Raw genomic sequence first — 14,576 nt, 5'->3', positions numbered from 1 at the left:
TCTCGCTGTGTCTGCGTGGGTTTCCTCCCACAATCCAAGGTGCAGGTCAGGTGAAAGTGAGGGCTGCAGATATTGGAGATTAGAGTCAAGATTAGTGGTGCAGGAAAAGCACAGCAGGTCAGGCAGCATCTGAGGAGCAGGATTCTCCATCCACTTGCTGCACTCTCAACTACCTTCTCCCCAGCTTCATTCCTGATGAAGGGCTCCTGCCCAAAATGTTGATTTTTCCTGCTCCTTGGATGCTGCCTGACCTGCTGTGCTTTTCCAGCATCATTCTAAACTCGTGCTAAATTGCCCACAGTTTTCAGGGATGTATAGGTTAGGCAGAGGTAAAAGTGGGATAATGGGAATGGGTCTGGGTGGGTTACTCTTCGGAGGGTTGGTGTGGACATGTTGGGTCGAATGCCCTGTTTCCACACTGTAGGGATTCTATGATTCTAAACTTCATCTGCCACCTATCTGCCCACTCCACCAGAATGCTAATACCCTCGCAGTGTTCCACACTACCCTCCTCTCAGTTTATAACTATCTCAAATTTTATGTCATACACAAACTCTGAAATTAGCCCCTGCATACCATCTCCAGACTGTTAATTTATTTTACATATATCTTTTCGCAGAACGTGCCAGACCTGTTGAATTTTTCCAGCGCTTCCTGTTTTTTTGTCGGGGACATTGTGATTTCTTTGCGTGTGTCTGCTGCCCTTGTCTTTCTCGGTGTAGAAAGTGTGGGTTTGGAAAGTGCTCCTGAAGGAGTCTGGGTGAACTATTGCAGCGCATTTTGTCGATGATACACACACACCAACCCAAGAAAACCCAAACATGAAAACAGAAAGCAGGCAACACCAGCAGTGCTTTGTCCGGAGGCTCACTGAAGATGTTACCCAGTATGGTGACGAAACATCTAAAAATGAACCTACCAGCTCAGCAAGCAAACCTACATCCAGAAACTCAACCTGAGCTACAAATCTTCTCAAAACTTGCTAATACACAGACCGCTGCTATTCTGTGTAGATATGAAGAGAGTGAGTGCTGCAGATGCCAGTCATGTAGCGCTGCTCAGTCCTGGATTGAATATAGTTGCAGCTGCACAAATGAATCTGGTAGACAGCAAACAACGGGTGCTCCGGTTTCCTCCCACAATCCAAAGATGTGCAAGTCAGGTGAACTGGCCAGGCTAAATTACCCATAGTGTTAGGTGCATTAGTCAGGGGGAAAGACAGGGTAGGGGAATGGGTGTGGGTGGGTTACTCTTCAGAGGGTTCGGTATGGACTTGTTGGGCCAAAGGGCCTGTTTCCATACTGTAGGAAATCTAATCTAAAAAAAAAATTCAGCTGCAGTGCAGCAGTGGTGGAGGCTTCAGGGATGGAGCCCAGTAGTAGTAGGTTGATCTGTCCTGGATAACGTCGAGCTTCTGAAGTATAGTGGTTGCTATAAACATCCAAGAGGGAAGAAAGAAAGACAAAGTTTCATGAGAAAATATATATATTGTTTGAAAGATTAAAGTCAGCTGTTCCCGTCTTCCTGTTGTGTCAGTTTATTTTACATCGTCCATGAGAACAGTCGGTAAACAGTCTTTTAAAAAATAACTTTATTTATTTCCCAGGAATTGCACAGTAACAAAATATCCCCAACTGAGTCACTCAACTGAACTTCAGGATTTACACTGATGTCTCGGACTGCAACGATTAAACTGCATTGGGATTGTTCACCCTTTAAATCCAACCCGTTTAACAGACAAGCTCATCATTTGTCTGATATTAGCAGTTCCAACTGGAGAAATGAACCTTTCAGTCCCCCAAGGTTAAAACAAGTATCCTGTTTTGTTACTTCTATTCACTCTTGGGATGCTGGTGTTGATGCAGGAAGGAATGGAAAGGGTTAAACTGGTTCAGGATAGTGTTTGTTGCCTGTAAACTGGGTGGGTGCAATAATGGCCAATTACGTCAGCATTTGAAATTGCAGCTCCCATGCTGAATTGAACAGAACAATTTGAGTTGAAAGCGAAGCTAATTGCAACAAACCAGTGAGGACTGACAGATGACCAGAGGGACAGGAAGTCTTTACATGGCTAAATCAATGGAAGAATTCTTGGAACTCAACCAACCAACAGCTGAGCAGAGACCCAGAACTAACCCATGTTCACAACAGCTTGATGTAAAAGACCTTTCACAAATTACAATCAGTATACAAATCCGCAAAATGTCACTCACAGGAGAACGCAAAAGAGAACAAAAAGGAAATCCCTTGACAGACTCATTCTAATTGTCAGCATTTTTCTCCTTGCTCTGGTCTTGCTCCTCACCTCTGCACCACCACCAAAAGAAATAGGTGGATGTAGACGAACCACTAAACCTTTTGAATGTCTTTAACACCTCGTTGCTTTCTGGACTGAAGGGAATTCAGGCCAAGTCGGTAATGTGTGCTGATAACAAAACCCAGCATCAGTGAGAGAGGGAAGAGGGGGAGGAGCAATGTGGAAAAATCCACGTGCTGACGGGCTCTCCCTCAATGGGAAGCAACCAAAGTCATTCATAAGGAAGTCAACATTCTAACTGACAGACCCCAAAACTGTGAGGTCATTATACCCACAAACGTACACAGTTGGTTCTCCTGATTCACTATATCCTGTTGGACATTATCCGTGTGTTCAGTTTCTTAAAGAACGATTTCAGTTTGCAGATCTTGCAGGACTTTTTCTTGCTTTTATGCTTGACCACCTCGTTCCCCCGCTGATCCTCCTCGTCCTCACTTGCCCAGGGTCCCCAGGCGCCCCCGTTGAGTTCTGGGTTGGCCCGGGGGTCGTCCGCTGGGTACCTCACCGGGATGGAGGTGCTGTCGTAAAACGCCAACCTGGCCAGCAGCTTCCTCACCACTTTCGGGTGCTTGGCGGAGATCTCCTCACGCTCGTACGGGTCAGCTGTGATGTTGAAAAGCCACACTGACCTCCGGTGACCCGCCCGCTGCCTCTCCAGGTTCCACCAGCTCCCCGGGAGGGTGGGTAGCGTCTGCGGCGGGATCCAGTCGCTGTAGCCCGGATCCCCGGTCAGCAGCTTCCAATCCCCCACCCTGATGGCGGCTTGGATGGCGGTGTTCCAGAGGTTGTGTCCTTCCTGCCAGGAGCCGAACCTGGCGTGGCTGTGCAAGGGGTCAATGTTGTGCAGTATCTCGGTGCGCGGAGACCTCTTGGCTTCGCTGATCGTCGGCCAGAGGTTGTACCCGTCGAGTAGGGGGCTTTCCGTCATGTTGCCCCCCGCCAGTGACACCAGGGTGGGGTACCAGTCCGTGATGTGCATCAGCGAGTTGCTCACCCGACTCTTCTTCTTGATCAGCGGGCTGTGGACAAAGCCTAGGCCTCGGATGCCACCTTCCCAGTAGGTGCCCTTGCGCCCTCGGAGGGGCCAGTTGCTACCCCCCCAGAAAGGCTGCCCCCCGTTGTCGGTGGAGAAGATGAGGAGGCTGTTGTTGTAGTAGCCGTACCTCTTGAGGGCCAAGGTGATGTTCTTGATGGCCTCGTCCATGCAGGTGACCATGGCTGCGTACTTCCTGCGGGCCACGTTTCCGAAGGACCTGTACCGATAGATGTATTCCTTTGGAGACTGCAGCGGGGTGTGGACGGCCTGGAAGGCCACGTAGATAAACAGGGGCTCCTTGGGGCTGTGCGTGGCGAGGATCTTTGTCACCTTCTGGGCGTAGAGGGAAGTGGAGTACTTCCCGCTGTACTCCCAGGCCACGTTCTCACCATCGTGAAGGTCAAAGCCACAGACGCCAGGGCCGTCACAGTTATCGTAGGTGTAGTAGTCAGTGCTGCCAGTCAATGTGCCGAAGAAGGTATCGAAGCCTCTCCTGGTGGGCAGACACTCCTTCTTGTAGAAGCCCAGGTGCCATTTGCCAATCATGTGGGTGGAATAGCCAGCTTCCTGCAGCCTCTGGGGCAGAGTCACCTGATCGAGGGGCAAGCAGTTGGGTTGCCTTGGCCGAATGATGGAGTGCTGGAGGCCGGTGTGGATCTGGTACCTGGAGAGAAGCCAAAGGGAATCCATTACCGACCAAGAGCAAAGCATTGATTATATACTGCACCAAATCTCAATACAGAACATGCAACCAATCACTTGGCAATTCTACCATATTGTGTTCCTGTCTAATGGAGTTCATTCGGGCCATCTGTGACTGCTTTCTCAAGCTAGGGTGAAATCCTAAAGAGTTACGTCGCTTTTTCTCCTCCTCCAAGTCCTTTCCCTTGCTCCCCACCGCACCTTCACTTTAGATGGACAGCCTCGGGTGACTGTCTGTGTGGAGTTTGCACGTTCTCCCTGTGTCTGTGTGTGTTTCCTCCGGATGCTCCAGTTTCCTCCCACAATCCAAAGATGTGCAGGTTAAGTGAATTGGCCATACTAAATTGCCCAGAGTGTTCAGGGATGTGTAGATTTGGTGCATTAGTCAGGGGTAAATATAGGGTAGGGGGATGGGGCTGGGTGGATTACTCTTCGGAAGATTGGTTTGGACTTGTTGAGCCGAACGGCCTGTTTCCACACTTTTGGGAAAATCACTCAGTTGTGTGGGATAAAAACAGAGTGCCTTGGTTGGTCACCGGATGGAGCTATATAAGAGCAGCGTGAGAATGGAATCTCAAGGTCCAGCTTCTTGGTCTTCCTCATCGTCTCTGTAATGATGTCTATTGCATTAAATCCTAGGTTGCTAATATTCAATAAACTACATCTTGTTTTAGTCGAGAGCTTCTTCCTGTTAGACATTTTAACAGGAAGCATAAGAGGTACAGTCAGTAAGTTTGCAGATGACACCAAAATTGGAGGCGTAGTGGACAGCGAAGAGGGTTACCTCAGATTACAACAGGATCTGGACCAGATGGGCCAATGAGTTGAGAAGTGGCAGATGGAGTTTAATTCAGATAAATGCAAGGTGTTGCATTTTGGGAAAGCAAATCTTAGCAGGACTTATACACTTAATGGTAAGGTCCTAGGGAGCGTTGCTGAACAAAGAGACCTTGGAGTGCAGGTTCATAGCTCCTTGAAGGTGGAGTCGCAGGTAGGTAGGATAGTGAAGATGGCGTTTGGTATACTTTCCTTTATTGGTCAGAGTATTGAGTACAGGAGTTGGGAGGTCATGTTGCGGCTGTACAGGACATTGGTTAGGCCACTGTTGGAATATTGCGTGCAATTCTGATCTCCTTCCTATCGGAGAGATGTTGTGAAACTTGAAAGGGTTCAGAAAAGATTTACAAGGATGTTGCCAGGGTTGGAGGATCTGAGCTACAGGGAAAGGCTGAACAGGCTGGGGCTGTTTTCCCTGGAGCATCAGAGGCTGAGGGGTGACCTTATAAAGGTTTATAAAATTACGAGGGGCATGGATAGAATAAATAGACAAAGTCTTTTTCCCTGGGGTGGGGGAGTCTAGAACTAGAGGGCATAGGTTTAGGGTGAGAGGGGAAAGATATAAAAGAGACCTAAGGGTCAACTTTTCACGCAGAGAATGGTACGTGTATGGAATGAGCTGCCAGAGAATGTGGTGGAGGCTGGTACAATTGCAACATTTAAGAGGCATTTGGATGGGTGTATGAATAGGAAGAGTTTGGAGGGATATGGGCCGGGTGCTGGCAGGTGGGACTAGATTGGGTTGGGATATCTGGTCGGCATGGACGAGTTGGATCGAAGGGTCTGTTTCTGTACTGTACATCTCTATGATTCTATTACTCTAATCCACCTAACCTACAAATCCCTGAACACGATGAACAATTTATCATGGCTAATTCACCTAAGCTACACATCCCTTAACACTGGGCAATTTAGACTCGCCAATTCACTCAACCTGCACATCTTTGGATTGTGGGAGGAAACTAGAGCACCCAGAGGAAATCTGCAGGCAGTTGCCAGAGGGTGGAATCGAACCTGGGTCCCTGGCACTATGAGACAGCAGTGCTAACCACTGAGCCACAGTGCCAGCCATTTTCTTATGGTCTTATGGAGGGATAATAAATGCTGCCCTCACCAGCAATACCCACATACCACCAAAGAATATTTCTTTACAAGCCCTATTTTCCTGCCTTTTCTCTGTCGACCTGCAAATTTGTTTCCCTTCAAGAATCTCGCTTTCAAAGTCCCTATTGAAAGCCCTTCTTGAATTTGCTTACACTATCTTATCAGTCATTGCACAGGCCCTGACCACTGACTGCACAAACAAGTTCTTCCTCTTGTTCCCACTGGCTCTGTTTCCAGTCATCCTAAACTGGTCAGTCTGGTTGCTAACGTTTCTGTCACAGGAAACAGTTTCTCTGCTAAGAGTTGCGATGAACCTACTGTGGATATCTTGACACCGTCCAGGATAGACCAGCCTGCAGCGAGCACCTTCAACATTCATTGAGGCCTTTCAGTCCAACAGGACGAGACTGATGTTCATGCTCCACCCAAGGGCCTCCTCCTACCCTCTCTATCTACCTCATTACATCCTTTCAATAGATTCATCCTTCCTTTCACCCTGATTTAGAGAGTTAATCAATGCTAGCTATGTCAGTGATGCCCACATACTGTTTTTGAAGGAAAGTAATTCCTTTCTCAAACAAACTGTGGGCTCCAAGCATTTCTCTGTATATTTTGCCGTATGAGGGTATTGAAAGATAACCGTCCCTTTGCTCTTTGTATGTCGAGAGTTAAGCTGAGAGAGACCCAGTTCTGAAATACAGTCATATTGCACGCAGAAGTTTAACTCAGTCTCTCTGTGTACAGATGCTGGTATTTCCAGCATTTTATTTTCATTTTGGATTTCCAGCATCGGCAGTATTTTGCTTTCATTGTAAATTAAGTAACCTGGGAGGAGCTCACTGCAGTGGAGACAAACTTTCAAACGGTGACTCCAGTCACCAAGATCAGCCGAGAAAACTTGGGGAAGTGGGAGGAGAAGTGGAAGAAGAAGAAAGAAGAACCAGACTGGCTGTTTCCCGAAAGGCAGATACTTATCTGGATGGCAATGGTTTGGGAAAGGGGGATACAGTGAGATCTGGGCATCCTCGTACACCCAGTCACTGAAAGCTAGCATTGCAGGTGGGGTGAAGAGGACAAGTGCTATCTGGCCTTCATGATTAGATTCCCTACAGTGAGGAAACAGGCCCTTTGGGCCAACCAGTCCACACTAACCCTCCGAAGAGTAACCCACCCAGACCCATTTCCCTCTGACTAAGGCACCTAACATTATGGGCAATTTAGCCTGGTCAATTCCCCTGACCTGCACATCTCTGGACTGTGGGAGGAAATCGGGAGCACCCAGAGGAAACCCATACAGACATGGGGAGAACGTGCTAACTCCACACATCCAACTGTCCAAGGCTGGAATCGAACTTGGGACCCTGGTGCTATGAGGCAGCAGTGCTAACCACTGAGCCACCGTGTCACCCATAGCGAGAGGAGTCGAGTACAGAAGCAGAGATGTACACAGGACCATGGTCAGACCAAACCTGGAGTACTGTGTGCAGTTTTGGTCTTCTTATCTGAGAGAGGATGTTCTGGCAAGGGATTCAGCATAACAAATGTTTATCAGACTGATTCCTGGGATGGCAGGACTGATATGTGAAGAGAGATTGGATTGGTTAGGGCTACACTCATTGGAGTTCAGAAGAATAAGGGGGAGAACCTATAAAATTCTAACAGGACTGAATGGGGTATATATAGAAAAGATACTCCTAGTGACCGGGGAAATCAGAACTAGAGTCACAGTCAAAGGATATGGGTTAGGACTGAGAGGGGGAGAATTTTCTTCACCCAGAGAGTGGTGTGCCTGTGGAATTCACTACCAGAGAAAGTAGTTGAGGTCAAAACACTGAATATTTTCAGGAAGGAGGGAAATATAGTTCTTGGGGTGAAATAAATCAAAGGAGAGAAAGTGGGAACAGGGGACTGAGTTGACTGATCAACCATGATCATATTGAATGGCAGAGCTGGAGAGAGGGGCTGAACGGCTGAGTCATGCTCCTATTTGTCATGTTTCTATGCCAACCATATTTCCAATCCGGGCAGGCTTTTATAGCTGGTGTTGCGGATACATCTTTATTGTATAAGCGAAGCGTTATAGCTCATCTTAAAGTTGATATCGCATATCTATTGCAGTCAATAGTGATAACTCTCAACTGTCTTTCAAAGAATAAAAAAACTTCAGTCAAGATGCTTGTGCATCCACCCCTCCCCCTCGAATATATTCACAGCGTTCAATTTTAACTATTCTCTTGAGTTTGTGAGTTCCACATTCTCACTGTTGTCTGGGTAATTAAAATTTCTCTTGAATCCCCTATTGGATTTATTACTTATTCTCAGATTAATAATTTAATTTTGACCCCCAACATGAGAGTAAAAATATCCCCTCTGCATCCACCCAGTCAAACACCAGCATAAATCGAAAGTTTTCAATCAGGTCATCCCTCAGTTTTCTCTTTCCTAGAGATAAGCGTGCAGTTTGCTCCTGTCTGTTCAGTCTTTCTAGCTAGGAGCAACCTCCTATGGGTTGGTTAGCACAGTTGGTTTGAGATGGGGAAAGTGAGAGAAAGTGAGGACTGCAGATGCTGGAGATCAGAGTCAAAAGAGTAGCGCTGGAAAAGCACAGCATGTCAGGCAACACCCCGAGGAGCAGGAGAGTCGCTGTTTCAAGCATAAGCTCTTCACCAGGAATGGGGGAAGGTGCCCACAGGGGCTGAGAGATAATTGGGAGGGGGTGAGGCTGGGGGGAAAGGTAGCTGGGAATGCGATAGGTAGATGAAGGTGGGGGTAAAGGTGATAGGACGGAGAGGAGAGTGGAGCAGATAGATGGGAAGGAAAATGGACAGGTGGGACAGGTCAAGAGAGCTGTGCCATTTAATTTCTTTGCTGGCTGAGGTTACCATGAAAATCCCAGCTTCCTAACCTCACCTGAGGCATGGTGACCCTCAGATTGATTACCACCAGTTATCTCTCTCTCTCTAATGACAGAACAACCCGAGGCAGCCAGGTCTGTCAAGCAAAAATTGGCGTGGAGACAGAGCGGAAGAGTCGGACATCGCACAGAGCCATGGTAATAGGGGACTCCATAGTGAGAGGAACGCAGCAGACGGAACTTAAGGATGGTGTTTTGCCTTCCTGGTGCCAGGGTTAAAGACATCACAGACAGAGTGCAGAAAATCCTCAAGGACAAAGGTGAAGAGCCAGAGGTGGTGGTACATGTCGGCACAAATGATGTCGGGAAGAAGAGGAGGAACATACTACAGCGGGACTTTGGAGAACTAGGAAGAAGGCTGAAAAGCAGGACGTCCCGGGTTATCTCCGGTTTGCTTCCAGTTCCTCGGTCTGGTGAGGACAGGAACAGGGAGATAATGGACTTGAATGTGTGGCTGGGGAACTGGTAGAACATAGAACATAGAACATTGAACAATACAGCACAGAATAGGCCCTTCGGCCCACGATGTTGTGCCGAACATTTGTCCTAGCTTAAGTACCCATCCATGTACCTATCCAATTGCCGCTTAAAGGTCACCAAAGATTCTGACTCTACCACTCCCACAGGCAGCGCATTCCATGCCCCCACCACTCTCTGAGTAAAGAACCCACCCCTGACATCTCCCCTATACCTTCCACCCTTCACCTTAAATTTATGTCCCCTTGTAACACTCTGTTGTACCCGGAGAAAAAGTTTCTGACTGTCTATTCTATCTATTCCTCTGATCATCTTATAAACCTCTATCAAGTCACCCCTCATCCTTCGCTGTTCCAATGAGAAAAGGCCAAGCACTCTCAACCTAATGAGAAAAGGCCTAGCACTCTCAACCTACTGGAAGCAAGGATTTAAATTCTTGGATCACTGGGGTATGTTTTGTGGTAAGCATAAATTATACAAAAGAGACGGTTTGCACCTTAATAGGTTAGGGACCAGCATTCTGGCAGGCAGGTTTGCTACTGCAACACAGCTACGTTTAAACTAAGTAGCGAGGGCGGGGGGGGACAAACTGGATGTTTAAGAAGGAAATTGAAGGGAAAGTTAGAACAAGGGAAGTCAAGAAAGACAGCTGTATCAATGAGGCAGAAAACTCAAAAAGGGATCATACTGTAAGGTTGAGTGAAATATGAGTTGATGGGAAGGGTGAGGGCAGTAACAAATTAAAAATACTATATATGAATGCACAAAGCATTAGACATAAGATGGATGAGCTTGAGGCTCTTTGGAAATTGGCAGATACGATATTGTGGGGATAACTGAGACATAGCTTCAAGTGGACAGGGCCTGGGAAATGAATATTCAAGGCTACACGTGCTATCGTAAGGACAGACTGACGGGCAGAGGGGGTGGGGTGGCCCTGTTGGTAAGGGATGATATTCAGTCCCTTGCGCGGGGGCACCTAGAATCAGGGGATGTAGAGTCAGTGTGGATAGAGCTGAGAAATTCTAAGGGTAAAAAGACCCTCTTGAGAGTTATCTACAGGCCCCCAAGCAGTAGTCTGGATGTCGGATGTAAGTTGAATCAGGAGCTGAAATTGGCCTGTCGCAAAGATGTTACTACAGTTGTTATGGGGGATTTCAACATGCAGGTAGACTGGGAGAATCAGGATGGTATTGGACCTCAAGAAAGAGACTTTGTAGAGTGCCCCCGAGATGGATTCTTAGAACAGCTGGTGCTGGAGCCTACCAGGGAGAAGGCAATTCTGTATCTGGTATTGTGTAACGAACCAGAATTGATCAGGGACCTCAAAGTGAAGGAGCCATTGGGAAGTAGTGACCATAACACAATAAGCTTCAATCTGCAATTTGAGAGGGAGAGGCTACAATCGGAAGTGACAATATTTCAGTTGAATAAAGGGAACTATGGAGCTATGAGGGAGGAGCTGGCCAAAGTTCAATGGTGCAATACCTTAGCAGGGATGACAGTGGAGGAACAATGGTGGATATTTCTGGATATAATGCAGAAGATGCAGGATCAGTTCATTCCAAAAAGGAAGAAAGATCCTAGGAGGAGGCATGGGTGGCCGTGGCTGACGAGGGAAGCTAAGAAACATATAAAGTTAAAAGAGAAAAAGTATAACATAGCAAAGATAAGTGGGAAAACGGAGGACTGGGAAGCTTTTAAAGAACAACAGAGGATTACTAAGAAGGAAATACGCAGAGAAAAAATGAGGTACGAAGGTGAACTGACCAATAATATAAAGGAGGATAGTAAAAGCTTTTTTAGGTATGTGAAAGGCAAAACAATGGTTAAGACTAAAATTGGGCCCTTGAAGACAGAAACAGGAGAATATATTATGGGGAACAAAGAAATGGCAGAAGAGTTAAATTGGTACTTCAGATCTGTGCTCACTGGGGAAGACACAAGCAATCTCCCTGAGGTAACAGTGGCTGAAGGACCTGAACTGAAGGGAATTTATAATTGCCAGGAATTGGTGTTGGAGAGACAGTTAGGTCTGAAGGTTGATAAGTCCCCGGGGCCTGATGGTCTACATCCCAGGGTAGTGAAGGAGGTGACTTGAGAAATCGTGGATGCATTGGTGATTATTTTCCAGAGTTCGATAGATTCGGGATCAGTTCCTGCGGATTGGAGGGCGGCTAATGTTGTACCACTTTTTAAGAAAGGTGGGAGAGAGAAGGCAGGAAATTATAGACCAGTTAGTCTGACTTCAGTGGTGGGAAAAATGCTGGAGTCTATTATAAGGGATGAAATTACAACACATCTGGATAGTAGTAACAGGATAGGTCAGAGTCAGCATGGATTTATGAAGGGGAAATCATGCTTGACTAATCTTCCGGAATTTTTTGAGGATGTAACTCTGAAGATGGACGAGGGGGATCCAGTCGATGTAGTGTACCTGGACTTTCAGAAAGCTTTTGATAAAGTCTCACATAGGAGATTAGTGAGCAAAATTAGGGCACATGGTATTGGGGGCAAAGTACTAACTTGGATTGAAAGTTGGTTGGCTGATAGGAAACAAAGAGTAGTGATAAACGGCTCCATTTCGGAATGGCAGGTAGTGACCAGTGGGGTACCGCAGGGATCAATGCTGGGACCGCAGCTTTTTACAATATATATTAATGATATAGAAGATGGTATTAGTAATAACATTAGCAAATTTGCTGATGATACTAAGCTGGGTGGCAGGGTGAAATGTGAGGAGGATGTTAGGAGATTACAGGGTGACCTGGACAGGTTAGGTGAGTGGACAGATGCATGGCAGATGCAGTTTAATGTGGATAAATGTATGGTTATCCACTTTGGTGGCAAAAACAGGAAGGCAGATTACTACCTAAATGGAATCAATTCAGGTAAAGGGGCAGTACAAAGAGATCTGGGTGTTCTTGTACACCAGTACATGAAGATAAGCATGCAGGTACAGCAGGTAGTGAAGAAGGCTAATAGCATGCTAGCCTTCATAACAAGAGGAATTGAGTATAGAAGCAAAGAGGATCTTCTGCAGCTGTACAGGGCCCTGGTGAGACCACACCTGGAGTACTGTGTGCAGTTCTGGTCTCCAAATTTGAAGAATGACATTCTGGCTATTGAGGGAGTGCATGGTAGGTTCACGAGGTCAATTCCCGGAATGGCGGGACTACCTTACGCTGAAAGACTGGAGCGACTGGGCTTGTATACCCTTGAGTTTAGAAGACTGAGAGGGGATCTGATTGAGACATATAAGATTATTAAAGGATTGGACACTCTGGGGGCAGGAAACATGTTTCCGCTGATGGGTGAGTGCCGAAACAGAGGACACAGCTTAAAAATACGGGGTAGACCATTTAGGACAGAGATGAGGAGAAACTTCTTCACCCAGAGAGTGGTGGCTGTGTGGAATGCTCTGTCCCAGAGGGCAGTGGAGGCCCAGTCTCTGGATTCATTTAAGAAAGAGTTGGATAGAGCTCTCAAGGATAGTGGAATCAAGGGTTAGGAGATAAGGCAGGAACAGGATACTGATTAAGGATGATCAGCCATGATCATAATGAATGGTGGTGCAGGTTCGAAGGGCAGAATGTAGATTGATTGTACTTTGGGACAATGGCAACTTTACCTTTAACCTCCTTTTTTGGGAACACAATGTGAGAAAGTGTAGGCTTATGCACTTTGGTAGGAAGAATAGAAGTGTAGACTATTATCTAAAAGATTTTGGAAATTGGAAGTACAAAGGGACTTAGGAGTCCTAGGTCAGGATTCTCTTGAAATTAACATGCAGGTTCAGTTGGCAGTTTTGGGCCCCATTCATAAGGCAGGATGGTCTGGTGTTGGAGGGACTCCAGAGGACCTTGACAAGAATGAGCCCATATGAGGAGCGGTTGCAGACACCAGGCCTATACTCGATAGAGTTTAGAAGGATGAGGGGGTTTCTGATTGAAACTCTCAGAATACAGAGAGGTCTGGATAGAGTGGACAGGAGAGGATGTTTCCATTGGTAAGAGAGACCAGGACATGGGGGCACAGCCTCAGAGTGAAGGGATGACCCTTTAGAATTGAGATGAGGAGGAATTTCTTCAGCCAGAGGGTGGGGAATCTGTGGAACTCTCTACCTCAGAGGGCTGTGGAGGCCAAGTCATTGAGCGTATCTAAGACAGAGATAAAAATGTGTTGCTGTAAAAGCGCAGCAGGTCAGGCAGCATCCAATGAGCAGGGGAATCGACGTTTCAGGCATGAGCCCTTCTTCAGGGCTCATGCCCGAAACATCGATTCTCCTGCTCCTTGGATGCTGCCTGACCTGCTGCGCTTTTCCAGCAACATATTTTCAGCTCTGACCTCCAGCATCTGCAGTCCTCACTTTCTCCCTAAGACAGAGATAGACAGATTCTGAGGAAGGGTCACTGGACCCAAAATGTTGACTTTGATTTCACTCGGCAGGCACTGCCAGACCTGCAGATCTTTTCCAACAATTTCTGTTTTCGTTTCTGAATCCCAGCCACTACAGTTCTGTCAGGTTTTTTTTTACCTGGATTCTTGATTAGTAAGAGGATCAAGAGTTACAGGAGAATGGGGTGGAGAAACATATCAGCCATGTTGGAACGACAGACCAAATGGCCCAATTCAGCTGCTACATCTTATGGTCTTATCTTCTCTGCTTCAGTGTCCTTAGTCATCAGAGCTCTGTCACTAGCAGCCTTTTATACTTGGCTCACAACTCACTTCGAGTTGCAGTCAGCCAGGGCTGTAGCAAAGCAGTTAAGTTGCAGCCAAAGATGCGGTCCAATAATTTGGAGCCTTGAGCTTAAGAGTTCCACCACACAGCTGGAGAATTCAAATTGAATTAATTGAATAAACTCAGAATATAACATTGCTTTTTTAAACAAAAAGACAGCTATTGTCAGTACTGAAGCTGCTGGATTCTCATTTGAAAAAAAGCCCATTTATTTCAGGTGCCTAGCCCTCCGTGAGAATTTGGTGGCTGGCCCTGAACTGGAGAAGCCCTTCCTGAAGAAGGGCTTATGCCCGAAACGTCGATTCTCCTGTTCCTTGGATGCTGCCTGAACTGTTGCGCTTTTCCAGCAACACATTTTCAGCTCTGATCTCCAGCATCTGCAGCCCTCACTTTCTCCTGAACCGGCCATGCAAAGCCATTCAGTTGCAATGAGGAAGTTGCCTCA

The 14,576-nt window shown here is 46.8% G+C and overlaps 1 protein-coding gene across 1 annotated transcript in view; it reads right to left on the bottom strand.

Annotated features, from left to right (window-relative positions):
• Positions 1-1,576: 1,576 nt before the first annotated feature.
• LOC122556455 (arylsulfatase I-like) overlaps positions 1,577-14,576 on the bottom strand; it is a 45,022-nt gene continuing 32,022 nt past the window's right edge. Inside the window, exon 2 of the mRNA XM_043703110.2 lies at positions 1,577-4,017. Within this exon, the coding sequence (XP_043559045.2) occupies positions 2,622-4,017 (1,396 nt within the window). The 3' untranslated portion in view covers positions 1,577-2,621. The remainder of the gene's footprint in view (positions 4,018-14,576) is intronic.

The sequence above is a fragment of the Chiloscyllium plagiosum genome, unplaced genomic scaffold, assembly GCF_037043375.1.
Source record: "Chiloscyllium plagiosum isolate Xiang-an unplaced genomic scaffold, Cpla_swu_hap1 HiC_scaffold_16, whole genome shotgun sequence".
NCBI lineage: Eukaryota > Metazoa > Chordata > Chondrichthyes > Orectolobiformes > Hemiscylliidae > Chiloscyllium > Chiloscyllium plagiosum.
The sequence above is the reverse complement of the archived record's forward strand: the minus strand, read 5'-3'. Positions and strand labels throughout refer to the sequence as shown.